The 22763-nt window shown below is 55.3% G+C and overlaps 1 protein-coding gene across 1 annotated transcript; it reads right to left on the bottom strand.

Annotated features, from left to right (window-relative positions):
- Positions 1–1030: 1030 nt before the first annotated feature.
- Positions 1031–22763, bottom strand: THRA (thyroid hormone receptor alpha). Its single transcript, XM_047081244.1, has 9 exons — positions 22588–22763; positions 11848–12189; positions 9413–9480; positions 8719–8819; positions 6571–6718; positions 5753–5958; positions 4610–4756; positions 3453–3711; positions 1031–2807 (listed from the first exon to the last, which is right to left on the bottom strand). The coding sequence occupies exons 2-9, from the start codon at positions 11898–11900 to the stop codon at positions 2557–2559; spliced, it is 1233 nt and encodes a 410-aa protein (XP_046937200.1). The 5' UTR covers positions 11901–12189; positions 22588–22763; the 3' UTR covers positions 1031–2556.

The following is a 22763-nucleotide window of genomic DNA, read 5'->3' as shown; positions in this document are numbered from 1 at the left end:
GCCCCGGGCCAATACTGGGGGAGGCATACTAAGCACCCACGTCAAGGCCATCCCCCTCATTAGCACCAATGGCCCCCAGGAGAGGGCCCTGTCCCCCACTTCCAAAGCAGGGGCTGGGACAGCTGCCTCTCTAGAGCAGGTGCGTGGTGCTCCTGAGTCCCCTGGCTCCTGCCCCACCACATGTACTTGCTCACACATTCACGCAGAGAAACGCACACATACACCCCACATCACCTAGAGTGAGGGGGGAGGGGTCAGAGATGGGGGGGAGGAGTAGGGGATCACAGCTCATATGATTGGGGAGGTGAGGGGGGATTCCCAAGTGCCTGTAAGAGGCCAAGCCCCTTTAAGGCCTTTTCTCTACCATGTTCATGGCTGAGAATGGGGATGGAGGGGTGGAGGTGGGGATGCAGGGAGGGAGGGAGGGAGGGAGGAGACAGCAGACAGGTCAGGAATTCCACTGGGCCCCCAGGGGTGGTATACCCCCAGAGGAGGGTACAAGAGGGCTTACCCATGGGACTGGGGTAATATAGGAATCAGTACCCCAGGAGAGAGAGAGGATAGAGACAGACAAAGACAGCAGGGGCAGCCCACGAGCCCAAGGGGGGCAGGGCAGGCACATGCACAGGTGACAGCAGATGCTCTTCCAGGCCCTCCACCCCTGTCAGAACACCTGGACAGTGGGGGAAGGACATGCCCTGATGGGCAGCATAGCATTGCCTTCCCGTGTGTGTGTGTGTGTGTGTGTGTGTGTGTGTGTGTGTGTATGTAGGGGGCTGTGGCAGGCTGAGGGTCAGGGTGGGGTGGCAGGTTCCCCACTGCTTAAGACATTTTTGCCCCAATAGTGCAAAGCGCAGGAAGCCCTGGCACCCCTCCCCCTGCCCCTGCCCCATTCCCCATGGCTTCCGGGGGCATCTATGTCCACCCATCCATCCCTGCCGACATGCAGCCCTGAGCCCAGGGCCCTCTGGTCTGTTCTGTCCCTCCCCACCCTCCCCCCCCCCACCCATGGGAGGGCTACCTCCTCCCTCCCTCTCTCCCCTGTGGAGTGGGCAGTGGGCGATAGCCAAAAGGAAGAGGAGGAGGGCAGCTCACCCAAGTGCAGACCAACAGAGCACTCCTCACCAGGAGGGTGGGAGGTGGCTCAAGCCAAAGTCCCTGAATTAGAGAAAAGAAGAGGGGAGGGGGTCCCAGGGGCAGAGGGGTGGCTGGCCTAAAGAGCTTCAAAGAAAAAAGGAGGAGCACCAACCGCCCCCTCCCCTGGGGCCCCAACTAAGTGCCATTTATCTAGGCACCCCCATTCTGGTGCCTGCCTGCCCAGAGTATGGGTTAGTGCATTGAGTGGGAGTGGGGAAGGAAGAGGGCAGAGGTTAGAGAGAGCCCAGAAGACAGATGGGGACACGGTCCTAAGGGGGTAGAGGCTCTGGGAGAAACTCACACACACCCCCCTAACTCCCCCCCAGTGCAGCAGCATCTGGATTATAGCTAATACTGCAGGTGTGAGGAGGGCAGGAGCTTGAGCCACAGTTTTTCCTGTGTGGGTGCCAAGGTGTGGAAGGAGTGGGGGGGGCAGGGAGAGGCCCCTGGGGCTGGGCACTTGAAAGGGGAGCTGTGTGGGCAGCAGGGCAGGCTGGTGAGGGGCCAGCTGGCATCCAGCGTGAGAGGTAGATGGAACTCAGCGGGCACGAGTGGCAGAGAGCAGAGGGAGCACTGGGCGGGGGGTGCCGAAGGGGCACAGGGGGAGGGGCAAGGCAAGGAGGGATGGCCAGGACCCTGTTGTGTTAACTCACAGCTCTGATCCGCAGCCCTGCCCTTGGGGACCTGGTATGTGGGGCAGTTCTCTCTGATTTGTGGGGAGGAAGGGCAGCTCTCAAAGTGCTTAGGGGTGGTAGGGGGCCAGCCTCGGTTAATAACTTAATATCATCTCTCTCTCTCTCTATCTCTATCAATCGCTCACTCTTTTTTTCTTTTTCTCTCTGTCTAGTTTTTCTTCATTTATCTTCTCCCCTTGCCTGGTTTCCAAAGTGCAGTTAGAATGACTAATTTTTAACCTCCAGGGGGAGGAGCCAAGCCAAGCCTTTCTTTGCACCCAGGCTTCTGGGGAAGCAGAGAGGCCCTTAGCCTGGAGGGGGAACCTCTGTCAAGGAACTGTGCAGGGGGGGCTCTCTCTTGTGTGTGTGTAGGGGCTGAGTTGAGGGCATCTTCCCCCACCCCACATTCTTCCATCCCCTACGGTCAAGATGGCTTGTCCCCTCTTAGATCTCCCTCCCTTCCCCTACCTTCTCAGAGGATGGGGTCCTGGGAACTGCAGGACACGGTCCCCCAGCCTCCCACACTGTCTTTTTCATAGCAAGTTCATGTGTTTGCCCTGTCCCAGGGCTGGAGGTTCTGAGGAGGGACGGGCAGTGCGGGGGGGTGTGTGTGGGAGCTGAATCTATCCAAGGATGAGAGGAAGGAGAGAAGAGGGGTGGGGGGCCTCCCTCAGCCCCCCAGCTCTGCCCCTTCTCTCCAGGCTCCTCCCCACCAGCTCCGCACACCCTCTGGCCGCCTGAGGCTTTAGACTTCCTGATCCTCAAAGACCTCGAGGAAGAGTGGGGGGAACAGTTCGGTGGGGCACTCGACTTTCATGTGGAGGAAGCGGCTGGCGTGGCAGGCCCCGATCATGCGGAGGTCAGTCACCTTCATCAGCAGCTTGGGCCAGAAGTGCGGAATGTTGTGTTTGCGGTGGTTCACGTAGTGCTCGAACGCCAGCAGGTACGCCTCCTGACTCTTCTCGATCTTGTCCACACACAGCAGGCCCGAGCGGTCTGCAGGGAAAAGGGGCGTGAGCTTGAGTGGGTGAAGGGAGATAGACTCGGAGAGGCTAGGGTGGGGAAGGGGAGGGAAAGAGACTGCAGCGTGTGCATGGGAGCAAGAGCAGGGTGGAGGAGGGAGGAGTCTGAGCCGCTGGGGGTTTCGAGAGAGGTAGTGAGTAAAAGAAGACAGAAGGACTGAGAGGTGAGAAGAGAGGGGAGGCTTGGAGACAGGGCAGGACTAGGGGGCAAAGAGAAGAGTTGGTGGGAAGAGGGGCAGAGGGGGGATAAGGGGCAGGGAGAGGGGACAGAGGAGGGGTAGGGGATAGGTGGTTGGGGTTGTGGAACAAAGGCAAATGTGAGTGACAGAAAGTGGGGGGGGGGTGGTGGTGGGCAGAGAGAAAGAATACAGTGAAGATGGAATAAGGGGCAGAGGAGACATGGCAAGAGATGTGCTTGGACATCAGAACTGAGAGGGGATGGGTAATAGAACAAGGGACAGGGGACAGAGAATGGGCCCAGTGATGGAGGTAAGCTTGGGGAACAGAGAAGCTGAGGAATAGAGAAAGACTGTAGAATTCAGGGAAGAGGATAATGACAGGCGCAGGGCCCAGCCAAGCCCTGGAAGCTTCTGAGCCCTCCCAGCCAGTAGGCAGGTACCTGTTGACATTAGCAGCACAGCCTGCAGCAGAGCCACTTCCGTATCATCCAGGTTAAAGGCAGAGAGTGACTTGCCCAGTTCAAAGATGGCGTCGGAGACTACGCCCAGGCCACCATTCTTGAGCTGCTCCCGCTTGACGGCCATCTCCCCACTCAGCGTCAGGGTGTCGCTTTCGGGGTCATAGCGGACAGCCGCCCGCAGGGACATGATCTCCATGCAGCACCCCTTCAGGAGGATGATCTGGTCTTCGCAAGGCAGCTGCAGAGTGGCAGGGCCACAGGAACACTCAGCATGCCCTTCCCCATGAGTGTCTCTTGTGGATGCCCTTTGGGAGCTGTGAGGCCACCACTCACCTCAGCCAGTAAGGTATACTCTGAACAACTAGCCTTGCTCTGGGCCACGGACATGCCCCTATGTCATTAAATCTCAAAATTATGCCTATGAGTTCCCTCCCATCATTATCTCCATCCCCACTGCAGATGAGGAAAGTGAGGTACATGGAATTAGGTACCATGGCCAAGGTCACACAGCTAGTAGGGCAGCCTGTACCCAGACTTAGTGCTCTTTAAAATGAGAAATTTGGGGTGCCTGGGTGGCTCAGTCAGTTAAGTGACTGACTTCAGCTTAAGTCATGATCTCACAGTTCATGAGTTCAAGCCCCACCATCAGGCTCTGTACTGACAGCTCAGAGCCTGGATCCTGCTTTGGATTCTCTGTCTCCCTCTCTCTCTGCCCCTCCCCTGCTCTCACTCTGTTTCTCTCTCTCTCAAAAATAAATAAACATTAAAAAATATAAATAAATAAATAAATAAATAAATAAATAAATAAATAAAATGAGAAATTTGAAGCTGTTGGAGCCAGGATAGCCATGTAGATGTTGGGGGAGAAGGACAGGGAGGGGCTGGGGAGGCCAGGCACTTGGAATATCTTGGTTCCTTAGGCATTCGCTAGCTGTGTGTGTGTGTGTGTGTGTGTGTGTGTGTGTGTGTGTTGGGGGTGTTTGGGTTGTGTGTGTTAGATGTGTGTTGACCTACAGGGATTGCTCCCTGTCCAGAGGACCTTCTAAGGTCAGCATATGCTGACACTGGGTGACCAAGGGAGCAGCCCCAGGTTTCCCTCTAGGGTGGCACCATGCCTCTTCCCATTTGCCACTCACCTCGGAGAACATGGGCAGTTTTTTGGCAAAGTCCACCACACGGGTGATGGCCGGGGTGATGATCTTGGTAAACTCGCTGAAGGCCTCTAGGTCCACCTTGTCTCCATCCGGCATGGAGACGATGGGTGACTGGCCGATGTCATCCGGCTTTATAAAGAAAGAGACAGGGGTCAGCTGGGGCTGCAGACCCCTTTCAACCTCTCACTGAGGCTCCCTGCCCACCAGGGGGAGCTCCAAGTCAGCTTGGGGAAGAGGGGCGGCCAGTACCAGGGGACTGCCCTGTCCCATGCCTAAGGCTTCTCCTTCACCTTAGGGCAGAGAATAGATCAGAGCCAGAGCTGCAAGTTGGCTAATAATAACAATGACCGTAACAGTAGTAGAAGTAATCTCATAATAATAGAAGCTATGTTTACTGAATATGTAACATATTTAATACGCAGCCAGGCACTAGGCTACATGTTTTATAGATCCTATTGAATCCCCACCACAACCTTATAAGGATGTTATACTTAACACCATTTCACAGGTGAGAAAACTGAGGCACAGTGCAGCTGAGTAATAAGCCCAAGGTCACATGACTAGTAAGAGGTAGAACCAGGATTTGAACCCAAATAGTCTGACTCCTCACCATTATACACACATGTGCTTGGTATTAAAGGCTGTGCTCTTAACACTATACTGTTCCACCCGCTGGGACACTCCACCAGGAACCAGATACCAGGTTCCTGCCTTCACTCACCATATACAATCAACTGTCCATCTCCTCCCGAGCTGCCCATTCACTTAGCACTCAGTTTTGCCAGGGTCTACCATAATGCCTGGTACCCATCAGGTGCCCCCAAATACTATTACATAACTGTGTCCTAACCCTCTCCTCCCAGTCACTGTGGGCAGGAAAAAGAGGAGAGGTTGCCCCTGCTCTCTAGAAATTCAATGGGGAAGCCCCCAATCACACTGAATAGGCAGGGCTGTGACAGCAGCAACACATACGCAGGCATATGAATCAGGATCACCACGTCGTAGAGAGCATTAGCTGTGGGTCAGATTAAACCAAGAAAGCTTTCTGAAGGAGACAAGACTCTGAGCTTGCTCTTCCTCCTGGCCACGTGGCTGCTGCTCTCCCCATGCCCCCTCTCTCCTTACCAGGAATTTCCGTCTCTGCTTCCAATGGCTGCCCTGGGCATTCGTGCTGCGATGGGCCTCTGTGGCAACATGGATCAGGTCCCACTCTTCCGGAGTGGGCTCCGGTCGCTGCTGCAGTGATCGGATCATCTCTTCCTTTCGTCGCCGCTCCCGGTTCTGCTCGATCAGCTTGCGCTTGGCCACCCGCTTTGAGTCATCTAGAACCACTGTCAACGACAGAGAGACACGATGCTCTCTGCATGGCACTCTCCACAACCTACTCAGAAGCTACTCTTCCCAATGTAAGGTTAGGAAACTGAGGGCCAGAGACGTTAAGTGACTTCCCAAATATCACCTAGCAATTGGGTGGCACAACCTGGATCATGATAATCACTGGGCCCATGTAGACTATCACGTTCTGGTCTAAGTGGTTATGGTGATAGTGGTTACTAGAAGAGCCTGCTACCCAATCCCCAGCCAATGCAAGATGCCCACTCTCACCCAGAAGTGGGGTGTCTTCTCTGGTAGTCAGGAACACTGTGCTAGGGTGAAGTACTCAGGACTCCTTTCTACCCAACAACTCTAAGGCCTTGGAGTGGTGAAAGGCAGGTAGGCACTGGGGCCCATGTGCAGGGCCCATTCAGGGATCCTTTGTTCCCTTTTCCCCAGGGATGAGGGCAGCAGGGACCAAGATCCTGAACATTCATTCCCCATCATCCTGACCTGGATTGTCACTCTGCACTGTGGGCCCTAAGGATACTCTGGCAGGGAGCAGTCATATCTGAACTCACCCCCACCCATGGCTGCCTGGCTCGACACCCACCCCCCCATCCCCTTACAGTCCATGGCCATGCCCACGGCGATGCACTTCTTGAAGCGACACAGCTGGCACTGGTTGCGGGTGATCTTGTCAATGACACAGCAGCTGTCATATTTGCAGGAGTAGGTGGGATGGAGGTTCTTCTGGATTGTGCGGCGAAAGAAGCCCTGGGGTGGAGGGAGATGTAGCATGTAGTGATCATGATCTCTCCTTCATGAACCAACCATGCAACTCACTGGGCGGGCGGGGGTGGGGGAATTAGTGAGGGAACTTGGCATCCTCCCGACACCAGCAAGGCCAGGATCACCTGGTGGGGCCAAAGGACTTTAGAAATATGGAAATATGTGCCCTCAGCTCCCAGGCTGCTGAGGCGCAGGGGCACATGGGGAAGGGTGGTGGCAGGGGGGAGGATGAGGAACCCAGTACACAGACATGAGCCTGGGATGGTGTCAGGTGCTATGATGCCTGAAGGAATAGCAGCAGCTTTGGAGGTCCAACTGATACCTTATTTTCGATCCTGCTAAACAACTTTGAAAATAAAACTGACTCCCAAACCCACCCTTATACATGCTGCCTGTTGCTCATGCAGGTGGAATTCTCGAAATGGGGGGTGGGGGTGGGGGTGGAGGTGGAGGCTAAAAATCAAGAAAAGGCACTGTGTATGGACACTAGTAGATTTAAAAGAAAATTTTCAATTCTGTGTATCGGGTTTAGTCTTTGCCCTAAAGAAAAATCCTCAAGAATCAAGATGGCAGCAATAACAGGAAGAGCTAACATGTGCTGAACCCTCACTATGAGGCACTTATAAGCCTTTTCCATGTGTGCATCATCACATTTGATGCTTATGTCCACCCGTGAGGTAGTAATGTTACTATCTCTATTTTGAGACTAGGAAACTGAAGTTTGGAGAGATTAAGCAATCTGCCCAAAGTCATATGGCTAAATGGGCAGGAGAGCCAGAACTGGACCTGAGGTGTGGGACACCAGTTCCGAGTTCTCAGATTCAGGGGTGTATTAAAATCATCTAGTGCACTTAAAAATTAAAACAAAAGAGAATAAAATAGAACAGAATAGAATAAAATAAAACAAAATAAAATAATCATTCACTGCACTTAACAAAAAATGCAAAGTCCTGGGCCTCACTCTAGACTCAAGATATCAGACTCTCTAGAGCTGGGGCCAAGGCATTTCTGTCTTTCTGGGATGCTCCTCTGGGACTCAACTGTCCTTGAGGGTGAGGATCCTTGCTCTCTGTTGTGCTGCTTGTATTGCTTCCAGGAACACTGCTATGGGACTCTGAACCCCTGGTGGTCTGGGCTTTGTTGATACTAAGAAAGAGAGGAATGTGAAGCCTTACTATATTTTTAAATACTTTCATTTCTTGGAAAGTCTTACATTTTCAGGAGGTGATGATCCTGGAAAACCCTTGCAGGTGAAAATGAGCTAGGTGAGATGTAATTAAAGCTCCCCAAGTCTATGACCTTGTCCCAACTGCCCACGGAGACTGTGTCATCCTCTCCAACTCTGGGCCCCACTGTGCCCCTCCCCCCGGCACTGGTTCTCACTCTTCTAGGTGCAGGGGGAGTAACTGGGGACCTGTTCCAAGGCAGAGTCCACAAAGGCCTCACCACACAAGTTCTGACTGAGTAGGGTTGGAATGAGGCCTGGAGATCTGCACTGAACTAATCCTGCAGGTAGTCCAGGGACCACATTTTGAAAACCAGTATTTGTTTCCAGTGTGCCTCTCCGGTAGACTATGAGCAGCTTGAGGGCAGGACACATACTATCTCCTTCACATCTGATCCGCCAAGTGGATGGAGGATAGCTGGGATTTATTGAGTGCTTCTTATGTTCCTGGCACTGTTTTAAATACTTTATGAATTAGCTCATTTAATTCTCGCAACAGCTCTATGAGGTAGGTAATGTGATTATCCCCGTTGTATAGAGGAAGAAACTGAGGCCCAGAGAAATTAAGCATCTTACCTATGAGTGGCAGAGCAGAGATTGTAAACTGACAAATGAATAAGAGAGGAGAAATGGTGGTGCAACAGGTGGGGTTTAGGTTAGGTGTCTATAGGGCTGTCTTTGCCAGGAGCTGAGGGCCTTCAGGCGGGTGAGATGGGGGCTCAGGTGGGGGGAGGGGGGGCAGGAGCTGTCTGGTCCATACCTTGCAGCCCTCACAAGTGATGCAGCGATAGTGATAACCGGTTGCCTTGTCCCCACACACGACACACTGCTCGTCTTTGTCCAGGTAACTAGGGATATACCCTGGGAGGGAGGAAGGGAGGCAGGCAGGCATGGCTTGGGCCCCCAGCAGAGAGGCTCCTACACTTCCTTCATCCCCCCAACTTTTCCTTTCTGGCCCATCCCCTAGCCCAGCCTCCTTAAAGGATTCTTTGTGTCCAGGTAGAATCCTGCAGACACATCAGAGTCACCTTGTCCATCCCCTTCCCTAAGAATATGGAGAATCCCAGTTCTTCCGACTGCCCATTTGGGGATTTTTCTCTTGCTGCATCTGAGGGGCAGGGGATGCAGGACATGTCAGCAGCTCATCTCAGGGGAATACAGTCCCTTGGCCAATTAGCCCCAGACCCTGATTCAGGGGCGCAGGGGGGTGGGGCTCAGGGAAGGGGTTTATCAGGGAAGAGAAGAGGTCCTTCTTTTTTGAGGACTTGTCCTCAAAGGCTGGAGCATGCCCTTATCACCCCTCTCACCTCCAGACAAGTTCGTCCCAAGCTCTCTAGAAGACTCTCCCCAAGGGTCACAGGAACTGCTGGTCCATGCCCAGGCCCCCAAAGAGCTCCAGGCCTGGTTTGGTGGGGTTGAGGGTAGGGAAGAAAGGCACACACAACCAGGCTCACCTGACATGCTGGTTTTCAGGGAACATTGGCCGTTCTTTCTTTTTCGCTTTCCATCTGGTGACCTGGCACTGGATGGGGGTAGAGTGGGCAGAATCACAGGGCAGTCTTTGGGCAGCCCCCTTCTCATCCAATAGGTTTCTATAATCTCCCAGGCCTGACTCCCTCCATCTTGTGTCCTCATTCCACTTCCACCCCCAGGTCAGCTGATAAAACTGAGAAGGGTCCAGCTATCTAGAAGCTTTGGGGTGAGAGATAAAGGGCTTGGCTGGGGGCACAGGCATGTTCTAGGGCCCCAACACACACACACACACACACACACACACACACACACACACACACACTATAGAACTTTAACACCCATAATCCACAGGATATCCACATATTTAAACCTTCAATACATGGAACTTATGCAGAAAGATCTTCAGGACATGCTTACAGCTATATAACCTTTAGGGCACACACATATGTACATAACAGAAGACCAGAGCATCTGTCTGTCTTCAGTATAAACCTAAGGATTATAAATAAGCACCAGGATCTATATATCTATGAAATTTTCAGGGCATTCTCAAATGCATTCTATGACCTCTAGGATATGCCCATGTGTTACACAACCCTCTGGACAGACACCTAATAATACCACCCCCACCTCCTAGTGAACATGTGGCTTGATTCCCAGGTCATGTACATGGTAGATAACCCGAGTGATTGAAAACATATACTGACTAGCAACTATAATCTATAACCTGGAATAAGAAGAGACTCCTAGAGCCACCCTGTTCATGGCCTTCACTTAACAAAGCAACAAACCGAAGCTCCATTTGGGCCTGGTGACACTGTGCACTAGAGTCAGAACCAGGACAAGGACCCTCCATGCAAGGTGTTAGCAACCCTCAACCACTGCACATATATGTTACCAACCTCGACCCATACATGTTACATAACCACAGCACACACAGGTTACATAAGCCTCCACATACGTGCACGGATTGTATAACCTCCCACACCCACCCTGCATGTGGCATGTTGCAGGGCTCCTCCCCCTGGAGCCCGATGCAGCTCCCAACACACTGACACAGTGACCTTGGCCAGGGTCGCAGTCATAGACAAGTCTGTGTTCCAGGCCCCCTGGGGATTACCCCTGTCTGATTTCTACAACCATTGGAGAGTCATATCTCCCTCCTGCCTCCAGGAGGAGTGGATGTGGGAGAACTCCAGGCCACCCAGCCCCCAGTTGAGCTGGTGGTTTTCAGCAACTACGATTTACAGGGTGCAGTCCCAGGAACAGCCACAAGGTGGCAGAGAAACGGGGTGGGGGGAGGGGATGCTGCCTTGGAGGGAACCAGGAACCTGCATTCCTGCTTTTCTTTGAGTTAGGAGCAGGCTCGCCCAGACTCACAGAAGTCTGGGCAGGGAGATAGAGAGGCTGCAAGTGAGAGCTATGCAGTGACAGGCCATATCTTCTTTTTCAGAGCCCTCCCCCGATCCTGGGCTTTGGGGAGGGATACCCAAGGTGCCCTACTCAACTGCCAGCCTCATCCACTTCCTCCATCCCTCCAGGGACCCAGACATGGGCCCCAAGGCTTTGCCTGGCCAAGCCTCTGGCCTCCTGGCTCAAGATCTGGTCTCCAAGGCAACAGCCACACTTCTCCCCAGAGCACCCCCACCCCCACCCTCTCCCTGGCCATAGGCACAGGCTGTACCCAGCTCCTGGGGCATCATGCCAACTGGGACAGAACTCTGTGCCACTTGGGGCTGATGGGAGAAGCAGAGACCCTCTGGGCTCCTCAAGGGCAACGCAGATCACAGGTAACCCATCCCTAGTTGTGTATGCAGGGCTGATTCCTCCTCCACGTGTGAGCAAAACCTTCAGAGTTGGCATTTACTTCCACTTCCTGGGAGGAGCCCCGTGGCAGTGCCTGCTCTTGCCCATGAACAAGGAAGAGCTTGTGGGGCTCCCAATAGATTCCAAATATAAGCATGGGCTATGACCAACAGTGACTGGTGCATGTGCTCTGAAATGTCATGTCCCATGCTTCTGGACCACACACTAGTCTGGTAGGGAGAAGAGGAAAATGGCAAGGCTGTTTGGATTCCACATGCTCAGGTGAGGGTGGCTGAGAGCCACTGGGAAGGCATCTGAGATCTCCCAGCACTGTCAAGAGAAGGGCCACGTGCCTGCCGCCTGTAATTACTGTGTCCTGCATCACCTCCCCCCTCCAAAATGGACATCTCTCAATCCAGGTGCCTAATTCCCTGCCACATGTGGCCATGACCTCATCTCCTGGGCAAAGGTAGGCAGCAAGCTTGTTGGCCCCATGCCCAGCCCTCCAGAGGTGCTTAAAAGGCCCAGGCTCAGCTCTCATTTGCCCAGCCAGGAGATGACCATGCCTGCTGCCTAAGAACTGACACAACCTAGTTGCTGGAGCCATTACCTGTTCTCCTCTGGGTCTGACCCACACTCCACCTTGCTTGGCTTCTGTTCCATTCACTTCAATTCCATCCAGGATGCCCTCCAGCACGCCAAGAGACTGGGGTGGGCACGATGGCCCCCCCGGCACACCCACAGGCCGCCCACCCCCTGCCACCCAGGCCCTAGGGCACAGCACCCATGGTGCCCCCCTCAACACTTGGCCTTTCACACCATGCCCTGCGCCCCAAGGGGGGCGGGCGGTGAGAGGGGCCAGGGAGTGGCAGGTGGTAGGGCTGAGGACAAGCTGGGTCTGAGGAGGGGTCTCGGGCTGGGGGAGTAGCTTTGGAGTCTTGTCCAGAAGTCCCTGCAAAGAGAGGAGAGAGGCAGGGATAAGGCAGTGCAATGGTGGCGGTGAGTGGCTAAGATTCCTTTGGTGGCAACATTTTGGGCTCTTGGAGCTCATAACAAGATGGTGGCAGGCATGGAGGGCAAGCACAAACGGGATCAGGACAGCCTGTCAGTTAACAGGTGCAGGAGGCAAGACTGGAGATACACATCCTAAGCCCCAGACCTGGAAAGGTATGGAGGAAAAGAATCAGGTCATCACGTACCGTGTCTCAATCCTGACATTCAGTCAAGTGCCAATCCTGACATTCAGTCAAGTGCCTGGCCTTTTGATGTGTCCATTGAATGTAGCTATTGTTACCACCCGTCTAGCCAAGTTTTTCTAAAAGTTATCAGTATTATAGGGCAAGAGGGGACCCAAGATGAGCAATTTTCAGCTCACCTGTAGGGGGTACTTGAGAAGGAAGGGTGGGGCATGGGGGCAGCACGCAGGGATCATGAGTGCCCACCCAAGTGCATTGATGGAGAGAGACTGTTGAAAACAGTGGGGAGCTGACCTCTCCCCTGCTGCTGACCAAATAACCACTCCTCAATCCCAGCTCCCCAAGGACCCTAGAGCTTCCTGTACAAGGTCCCAAATCACACTTCCCAGTCTGAGGACCAGACTTCCCAGTTGTTTAGCTGTGCTACCACCCACCAGGACAGCAAGGGCAAGGGGAAAGGAAGCAAACATGTGTTACCTGGATAGATAATATGTGCCCTCTGAAGTGGGCATCAGAACTTTACAGATGAAGAAACAAGCTCAGAAAGCTTGATCATTCATTCATGTTCACACAGCTAGGAAGCAGGTGGCTCAGGGAAAAGAACCTAACAGCCTGTCTCAAATGCTAGCCTCAGTCCACCAGCTGGGGTCCAGGGCAGTGCCAGCATGGGGCCACCATTCCCTCCACACTGCCCCTCTGACCACAGGCTACAGACCTGAGGTGTACTGTCTGCACACACAGGCAGGTGTGGGCATGTGAGAAGGGGACAAAGGGTGCAGTTCCCCACACACAACCTCCATCACGTGGCTGCTGTACCAGAGACCTCACCCCTGGGCCCCCCGCCCCACCCCCAGGAACTGATAAGGAGCCAGGGTGGGAGGGGAGACAGATAAGTCAGGTCATTGGGCAGGGCAGGGCAACCGGACAGGGCCTCTGCACCCAGGCAAGCCCCCAGCATGACGAGCATGGCAGGACCATTATGCCTCTGCTACCCCCATAGACTGGGCACTGGGGGCTGGACAGGAGACTGGGGTGGGGGGGGCAATGAGCGGGGAGCCTTAGCCCAGGGAGCCGTCAAGAAAGTAGGTCAAGTTTTTCTTGGCTTGTGAAGAAATTCCTGTTATAAATTTATAATGGCGTAGCCAGCCCTAAGGGGTGGAGGTAGGGGGAGGAGAAGGAGTGGGTGGGGATGCCCAGGGACTGGGCACTGGGGCCTGCTGCCCTCAGTCAGGGCACTGAGGGGTAGGGGGCCAGGGAAGTCGTGGGGGTTGGGCCGGACAATAGAGGGCTATTTTCTGTCGCTTCTGTTTCCACTTCTATCTGTGCCCAGTGAGGCTTCCTTTAGTCCCTTTAGTCGGCTCTCTGCATCTGAATGTCTGTCTCTCTCTCTCTCTCTCTCTCTCTCTCTCTCTGGGTCTGGGTGTCTCCCTGTCTCCCCCCTCAGGCTGTGCCTCGGTGCTTGGCACACCCTGGCTGCGGTGCTGCCCCCGCCTGTCTCCTGCCCACCTGGCATGCTGCCACCACTTGTTTACAGAAGCTGGAAAAATCCACTCGCCAGCCGGAGGCCCAAGCGCCCCCAGGGATGGGAGGAGGCAGGCAAAGGAGTGGGCATGCTGAGAGAGGGGCAGCCCTGGGGAGCAGGCCCTGGGGGCAGGCAACAGGGCCAGGGTGTATGGGAATGGGTATTAGCAGCTGTGGGCCAGGCCAGGCAGGGAACACCAGCAGCAGCCACATGGCATGGGCAGCTCCTGCCCCGGGCCATAGCTATGGAGGACCCCCTCCTCCTGCACCCTGCCACTGCCAATTGCTACAGGGCACACCTGGGGCAGTGCCAACCTGAGCCACCATGTTTATTTTCCCTTCCCCCTCCCCAGCCCAGCCTTAACTCCAAATGTGTCTGGGCACTGCCAAGGGCTTGCACGTGCCTGCTGGGGGGAGGGGCAGGCTCCCTCTCTGCCCCACCTCTGTGCTGAGCTGAATGGTGCCCCAGTGCCTGTCAGTGCAACCAGGCTCCAATGACCCCTGGCAATGGGCAGAGGAGCGAGGTGCTGCCTTCATGCTCAGGGTACCCTCATGTGGCACCGAGCAAGAGGCTGGAGAAACCCTGGGGACCCCAGGTCTCTAGGGACATACCTGGGCCTCTGAGGCAACACAGAGTAAGCAGACGGCCCAGCATGCAGGGAGGCATAGACCATGTGCGCCTGTGTTAGCTGTGGGCAGCGGGGGAAGGGGGGGGTATGATAAGTATGCCCACCCTGAAGGGCAGCCTCTCTCCCCTCATCCTGGAGTCTGGCTCCTTCCTGGCATATGCCCTGCAGAGACAGAGGCTCAGCCTGAAGAAGAGAGGGTGGAGCTATGGGGTTCTGAGACTGGGCTGGACAGCCGGAAGGCAAGACGCACCTGTCGGGTGGGCTGGCCACCCACTCTCTTTGTCAGATAAGAGCTGTTGGGTGGCAGTATGGGCAAAGTGCCCATGGAGGGGGAAGCATTTCATTAAGTTTAAGTGCTTCTGCAATGGGGGGACAGAGGCAAGAGGCCAATGCGGTATCCATGGGCACCATGCCAGGTTCCCACTGCTGGACTGCCCCACTCCGCAGTCCTGCAGACCCAGCGGGATTCTCTGCCCCCAAAATCTAGCCCCAGATTCTACACATGCTACTCCTCTGACTGTCCGCTCTTGGCTTTGGCCCCATCTGTCTGGGGCCCCTGGACTTTGTCCTTAACGCTCTAAAGAAAGCCCAGCCCTCCTCCTTGCCAACCACAGAGGAAAAGACACACACATAGAGGGGGCTGAGAAAAGTGGAGAAAGCAGAGAAGGAGAGGGGCAAAAGGGATGATGGGGGAAGACAGGGAGAAAGAAAGGAGGGGTAAGAACAAAGAGATGGGCAGGGATGGGGGGGTAGAGCTAGGATGACAATGAAAGGAAAGGCAGCGATGAGATGGGGGATGGGGGACAGAAGGGGTGAGGTAGGGAGGAGAGAAAAATGAAGGAGAGGGGAGACAAAGAGAGAAAGGTAACAAAGAAAGATGGGTGGGGGGTGCTTCATGCCCCGCCTAAGTCCCACCCCATGGAGGCTGGGGGAGGGGGGGAGTAGAAATGGTTTCCACGGTGACAGCTGGTTCTTGGTGGCCTGGCATGTGGGCTATTAATAGTGCTGTGGGTAGGTTCACGCCTCCCTTTCCCCTTCCCCTTTGCCTGATGCTAGGGTGGGGGGAGATACTTCCTCCCTCCCTCAATAACCTGGCATTGATGCCCTGACTCCACACCATGGGCGCCAAGAAGGGTGATGCTAAGGGGCCCCGGTGGCCACTGTAGCCCAAACATACACAGGGGCATGCACAGGCAAACACAGGCATCTGTGCACACACTAGTGCCTGTGCCAACGTGGGCTCCCACGAGCAGCCACAAACACCAACGGCCCCTGGGAGTCTGGCGAGAGTGAAAGCTGCAGCACAACACAGGCCCCCACGTGGAGAGGTAGGTGCGTCTTAGAGCCAGGACCTCTTTCTCCTTTCCCAGGTCACCCTGTTCTATTCTCAGGTATGGACTGAGTAGGACTGCCCCACCCAACTCACTGTTATCCTAGTGCCAGGAAGGAGAAGGTAGCGAAGGCGGGAAGGAAGGTACTACTTGGCAGGTATGATGGTAGAGGAATACACAGACGCAGGCACCAGCTTGGCAAGCGGAAGGGAAGAGGAGAGTGAGGCAGAACTCCTTGGTGGGTTCTCCCTGCGGCCCCCTGAGATGGGATTCTGGAGCTTAAGGGCAGTGACCCTTAATTCTGATCTCCTAGCCACCAAGGAACCTTGGAGGCTAGAGAATGGGAGATGGGGGTGGGGGATATGACATAGGGGGCTGAATGATTAAACAAAAGATCCTCTGCCCCCAAAGAATATAACAGGAAACTCCCCCCTGCAGATCAGAGACAGAAAGACATAAACAGCAGCCTTGACTTGGGCCAGATGCCCAGTATTAACATCAAAGACTGCAAAGACTGTACATCCCCCCACCCCACCATAACCTTAACCACCTGCTGCTCTCCTCTCCCTCTTCCTACCCCAGGCCAGCTCCAGTCAGGCATCAAGGTGGATGCCCAGGTCTAGAGGTCAGCTCCACCCCCCCATGCCCACAACCATGCTCAAAAGCTCAGCCCCTTCCCTGGCAACCCACAGAACTTCTTGCCTCTGCCCCAGTTCCCCTCAGGAACGGAAGCGGGAGATCCAAGTAGCCAAAAAGGCACAGTTCGGAGCACCCCCAGGCTGGGCATGGCACATTCTCCCCACCCTCCCCCCAGCAGCCAGCCGGGTAGGGTAATCGGAGCTGGGAGCTAGGGCAGCTGAATGCTGGAGGCATGAATGTCACGGGGCCAAGGCACTCGCTGCAGATGGCATGGGCACAGAGCTTGGGGTCCTCCCTTCTCTGCTGCCTTCCTCCCAGGAGACCATAGAAAGGAGTAGTCTGCAAGCCCAGGGGAGCACAGCCCAGGAGGGAAGAGAATGGTGGAGGCGAAAAGAAAGGCAGGGATGTTCTCCCAGGCACCCCAGGGACGGGAGAGTTAGCCCCCACCCAGGCAGAACTGGCAGAGGCAGAGAGAGGGGGCGGGGAGAGGGAGGGAGAGTGAAAGAGGGAGGGGGGAAGGGAGAGAGAGAGGACGAGAGAGAGTGAGAGAGACAGAGCCCGCAAGCGCTAGAGAAGGGGGAGAGGGGGGTGGGAGGGAATGGGAAGAGAGAGATTGAAAATTGTGTGTGAGTACGTGTGTGTGCGCGCGAAAGAGACAGCAGGAGAGAGCGAGAGAGAGCGCGCGCGAGCAAGTGAATGCAGCTGAGTCTCCGGCACACACACGGACACGTGCAGACACACACACTCACTCCGCATGCGCAGAGCCACGGGCTGCGGGTGCCCAGTTCCAGGAGATATTCAGAGCCCTCCCCAGCCCACACATGCACAAAACATGCACACATGGATGCGCGCACAACACACCCACTCACTGATGTGTACAAAAACGCCGATAGCCACCAATAGCCGATAGCCTCGGGTCCGCTTTCCCCTTCCCCCGCCTACGCGCCTGGGTAAAAGAGAAAATGAAACAGGCAGCTCAGGCTCTGGGAGCCAAGAACTCATCTCTTCCTTACAAGAGGAAGAGAGGAGGAAGAAGGGGAGGTGGGCTTGTGCTGCTCTTTGCCACTGATGGGGGTGTGGCTGTGCCTTTGGCCCTAACCCTTAACCTCAGTCCCTGTCCCCAGACTAAGTGCTCATCCTTAAAGCACTAGAGCAACCATCGCATTTCCTGGGCACCAACAAGTTCCACCTTGCTCTTCTCCTCTACCCAGAGAACTTCTAAACCTTCCCTCTGGACCACCTCATACAAAAGCATACAAGAGGGAGGCCCCTTTGTTACCACAACCTTGGCCTGCTGGGGAGGAGGGCAGGTAACAACGCATGTCTGAAAACCATGTGACCCCCCTCACTGCCCCCCCACCACTAGCCCCAGATGCTTCTCTCAGAGACTGGGAACTGTCCCTGGTTCCAGGGGGCATGGGGATCCGCATCCTGGTGTGTGCCAGATCTGGGAAGAACAGGAGAATCCACAGGCGTTGCTTACCCAGCCAGCATGCAACGCGGATTGAACACAGGTGTCAGGCCACATTATGTTATTTACCCTCACTCGGAGTGAGGTAGGCATCATTGTCTCCAGATGACGAAAACCCAGGCCAAAGTCAGCAACTGGTGAATGGCAAAGACCCAGCCTCCAACTCCCAGCCAGTGCTCTTTCTGCCACAGTCATGCTTCCCTCCTCCCTAGGAGGCACCAATCCCCCAAGCACCTTTGCGACCGTGAGAACTGGAGTTGGGACTAGCCTCCCAGCCCAGAGGCTCTCCAGTGGCCCACCACGGGGCATCCTTCCACTGTCCTTGCTGCATCTTGAAGGGGAGGGGCTGAAGAAAAGGGATCTGGGGGAGAGAGGGAGTCTTATCACCAGACTCACAGAGGAAGACAGGCAACCTAGGACAAGACCCTGGCCTTCAAGATGTCACACCCACCCACTGTTCCTTACTCAGCACTACCACCCTTCACACTAATGCCCTCTCAGTGCAGGGATGGGGAATGTGGTATCTATCAGCCAGGGCTAGGTCCTGGGTGATTGATTAATGGTAGGTAGTAGCTGGGATGCTGGATCCCCAGGAGTGAGGTAGGGTGCTGCACTCTGTGTGCAAGAGGTAGAGGGGCTCCAGGTTGCAAAAACTTGTAGGGGAGACAGATGTGACATGAAGGGTAAGGAGGCTGGAGATTAGGGACCCACTATCCTCCCCATCCCCCATCCTATTTCTATGGGAGAACCAATTCTCCACCTGGCTTCTCCAAGAAATCCAGGGGACCTCGGACCTACAGGCTTCCTCACTGTAACTGCCTACATATACAGTGCTTGTTATGCACCAGGCACTTTTAAAAGCATTTTATATATTCTAACTCCTCTGATCCTCAAAAAGCTGAATGAGATAGGTATTATTATCCCCAATTTACAGATATCGCAAGGTTCAATAGATTGCCCAAGGTTATACAACCAGCAAGTGGCAGAGCTGGGATTCAACACCAGGCACCCCAGCTCCAAAAAGAAAAAAGAAAACAAAACAAAAAACAAAAACAACCAACCAAACAAAAACCCTGCTCTTAACCATTACCTGATAAAGGAACAATACCTTGTTCTTTGATCCAGTTACTCTTCCCTTTGACTGAGCCTCAATTTTCCCTTCTATAGAAGCCTATGGATTATTTAGAGTAGAATCACTAAGAATGCCTTCTCATCCAAATAGGTCATGGCTACATGGGAGCTTGGCCAGAAATGCTTAGTGCCCCGTGGGCTCTGGGTTCCCTGCCCCACTGCCCCCTGCTCAAATTCCCACTCTGGGCTCACGCCTGCACTCATGGAGCAGGGCCTCACTCAGCCCCCCACATAGTCTGGGCAGCTGTACCCTCAGAACCAGGCTCTGAGGCTGGGCAGAGGGCACAGCTGTTGGGCATCTCTGAGGTGGATTTCAGCTGCCAGGGGTGTGGAGAAAGACCATTGTGAGTCCTGTCACTGACCCTGCTCAGTGGGGCCCTGCCAACTCCCGCCACTGCCCACGGTGGAGGGGGGACTGTTTTCTGGGTGGGTCAGTGTGGTGGGGGGCCTCTTCACTGGTTTGCTTAGGAGCTAGCTGGCTGTAGCCCACATACCCAGGGCTTCCACTGAGCTGGTGTACCCTTGGCTGAGCCCACCGGGTCTAAGAGGTCAGCATGAGCATGAGCAGTAGCTGACCCCCCTTCCCTTTCCCCCATTCTCAGCCCCCAAAACTTGCTGCTGCAGCTGCAGCACTGAGGAAGTGCAGGAGGATGTCCTGAGCAGGCAGCTGAGCCCCCTGCCCCCCCACCCCAACCTCTCATTGACCCCAGAGGCAGGGCGGGCGGGGCGAGGGGCGGGGTTTGAGTATTAACAACTGGAAAAGTATGAAGCTCATCACTGCCAGTTCCCAGCTCTGAAAAAAGAGGCTGTGACAGAGACAAGAACAGGGGTAGACAGGGGTAGCGACTGGGGGAGAGTTCCAGACTGTCAGAGAAACAAGCTGAGGGAGAATCAGACACAGCAAGACAGAGCAAAAGAGAGACAGCATTAGAGAGAAATTCCAAGTCAAAAATACACATCACTCAACCAGACACTCACCAGCACACGGCCTCCTAAGGAAGGCTTCCAAGTTTAGACGGGAGGGCAGAGGTGGGAAAAGGGGCCAGACTCATGATGGGAGGCAGGAACTCCGCCCAGGGGGCAAGTCAATGGTCCCAGGAAAGGCTCAGACATATGACCCCAACAGGAGCTTCTAGAGCCCACATTTGCTTTTAAGGTGGCATTAGGGACCGCTCCCTGAAAGCTGGCTCTCCCCAACTGCCTCTCCCCCTACACACACACACACACACACACACACACACACACACACACACAGCAGCTAGGATAATCTCAGCTGCTGGAAGTCACTGGACATTGCTTCAGCCCCATGACTCGGCCCTCTGGAACCCCCCTGCCCCTGCTCTCTTTGCTCTTGTTTCTCTGTCCCTCAAAAAGAGAGAGAGAGAGAGAGAGAGAGAGAGAGAGAGAGAGAGAGAAAGGCTAAGCCTAGAGGAAGAAGACAGGAGGAAGCTTGAGGGGAAAAAAATCTACGACACAACTCTGTGTGCATCCAGCGGTGTGCCTGACTGCACAGCTACAGTGTACACATCTGGGGTTGTCTGGACGCAGCTGTCGGCATAGACCTGTGACTGTGTGTGGACCTGAGCCCTGTGAATGCCTTCTGCACCTGAGTCCCTGGGAGTATGTGCAAATGAGTACACCTGTGTCCAGAGATTTCAGTCAATCAATTAACAAGTATTTACAGAGCACTTCCTGTGCTAGGCTCTGGGTGGGATCCAGAGCTCTTGGAGTGATTCTCCCAGGTCTCAAGGAGCTAGCTCATGGTCTAGTGGGGGTGGGGGGTGGGGGATGACAAGCAATAGAGACTCAGAATATTATTATGAATGCATGCCTTGCACCATTATGCAGGAATGTCTTTTCACAGAGACAAGTTTAATTTTCTTTGGAGTAGAGGTTTTGTTGTATACAGAACCTTAGAGATCCACAGTAAGAGTCCAGGAAAATACTTGTTGCTAAGTTGTGTATACATGTGTTGAAATGTAACTGCGTTTGCTTTTGACTGAGTGACAGCCACTGTCACGGCAGGCGATGATGTCTGTGTGACTGGGCTCATGCTAGCACGTGTGTGCCTGTGAGTGACAGGGTCTTTTGTAATGTGCGGCTGTGTGCAATTGCTCTGTGTTCATGCATGCGTGCGATAGTGACTTTTTCTGTGTGGGTGACAGCGACTCCTCCTTGCCCCTGTGTGTGACAGCATCTCCGTGTGACCCTGTGCGTGGGTATGTGCATGGGTCGGTCTCCCTGCTCTTGGTCTCCTGTGGGTGTGTCCCACCCCTTTCAGCTCCCCGGTGCAGCAGCAGCCTGCCTCTTCCCTTGTCCCTATGTGGGTGTGTCCAGCAGCTCCTGTCCTTGAGTCTGCCTGGGTGTCCCTGGGTGTGCATGCATGTGGCTGTCTGTGTGGGCATATCTGTGTGTCTGCATGTCACATTTGCTTCCCCTCCCTCATCATGGACAACATCCCCCTTCATCCCTTCCCCCTGCTGGAGCCAGAGCCAGCATTGAGGGGAGGGCTCCCATCCCACAGGCTTTCCTTCTGCGACCTCCACCCCTGTAAACGGTGGCACTCTTCATTGGCCCTATCATCCCTGTCCCCCCCTCCCGCCCCAGGCCTTTCTTTCACACCGGACAAGGGAGGGCCCCAGGCATAGAAGGGGCACCAGAGACACGTTTCAAGGGGGAGGAAAACGGGGCGGGGGGGGCACACCACACAGGTCCCTTCCTCCCTCTTCTCCCTAACCACACTAGCTTGCAACTCTCCTGATCATCTAGGGACCCTCAAATACACTCCCCCCTACACACACTCCCTCCCTTCCAAGCCGCGTTTTTGCAATTAAGGAGTGTTGCAACCAGAGAGGCATGCTCAATTGGGGAGGCGGGTGGAATGGGGGGGGACTTCCCTCTCCCGGGGCCTGTGCAAGCCCACCCCCCCCCCCCACACACACACACAAGCCCTCTCATACTGCCCTCCGCAGCTGGAGGCGTCTTTGCAAAGGCCACTCGGCCTCGGCCTCGGCCTCGGCCTCGGCGCTGGGGGTGGGGGCTGGGGGGGGGCAGGCCTCCGGCGCACCGTAAACAAACCGCGGCGGGCGGGGGAGCTCCGGCGGCCGGCAGCGGGGCCGGGCCCCGGAGTGCGCAGCAGACGGGCGGGACAGAGGCCGGGCGGGCCCTCGAGGGGGAGGCCTGGACGCCATCTCTGCCGGCGAACCCCGGGGCCCACCGACCTCCTAGCAACACCTCCCTTCCCCAGGGCGTAAGTTGCGAGCTCCCGGAATGTGACAGGGTGACCGGGGTGCCGGGGAAGGCAGAGGCTGGCAGCAGGTACCCCCGGGCGCCCCCCAGCCCGCCAGGGAGCTGGCCCTAGAGCCCCACGGCTTTGCATAATCAATCGCGAGACATTTGCATATTAATGCCCCCTCGCTCCCTCCCCCTTACCTCGGCGTGGCGCGCTGGACAGGGCTGGGCAGCGACGCGGGGTCTCAGCGCCCCGTGCCGGGGGCGTCCATGGGGGGCCGGTGGGGCCCGGGCCGCCCGCCTCCTGCGCCCGGGTGTGAGTGCGAGTGAGCGCGGGGGGGGGGGCGGGGGGCGAGTGTGGCGGCCCCGCGGCTCCT

Source organism: Lynx rufus, unplaced genomic scaffold (genome assembly GCF_022079265.1).
Source record: "Lynx rufus isolate CCGP_SWC_20201006 ecotype Redwood Valley unplaced genomic scaffold, mLynRuf1.p SCAF_18, whole genome shotgun sequence".
NCBI lineage: Eukaryota > Metazoa > Chordata > Mammalia > Carnivora > Felidae > Lynx > Lynx rufus.
This window is presented reverse-complemented; position numbering and strand designations above follow the sequence as displayed.

Excerpts from the sequence above, each read along its gene's own strand:
- THRA (XM_047081244.1), bottom strand. The coding sequence starts at position 11,900 with ATGGAACAGAAGCCAAGCAAGGTGGAGTGTGGGTCAGACCCAGAGGAG. Across the intron at positions 4,757-5,752 it reads AGCAGAGACGGAAATTCCTG|CCGGATGACATCGGCCAGTC; the intron begins GTAAGGAGAGAG and ends TTCTTTATAAAG. Across the intron at positions 3,712-4,609 it reads AACTGCCCATGTTCTCCGAG|CTGCCTTGCGAAGACCAGAT; the intron begins GTGAGTGGCAAA and ends GCCACTCTGCAG.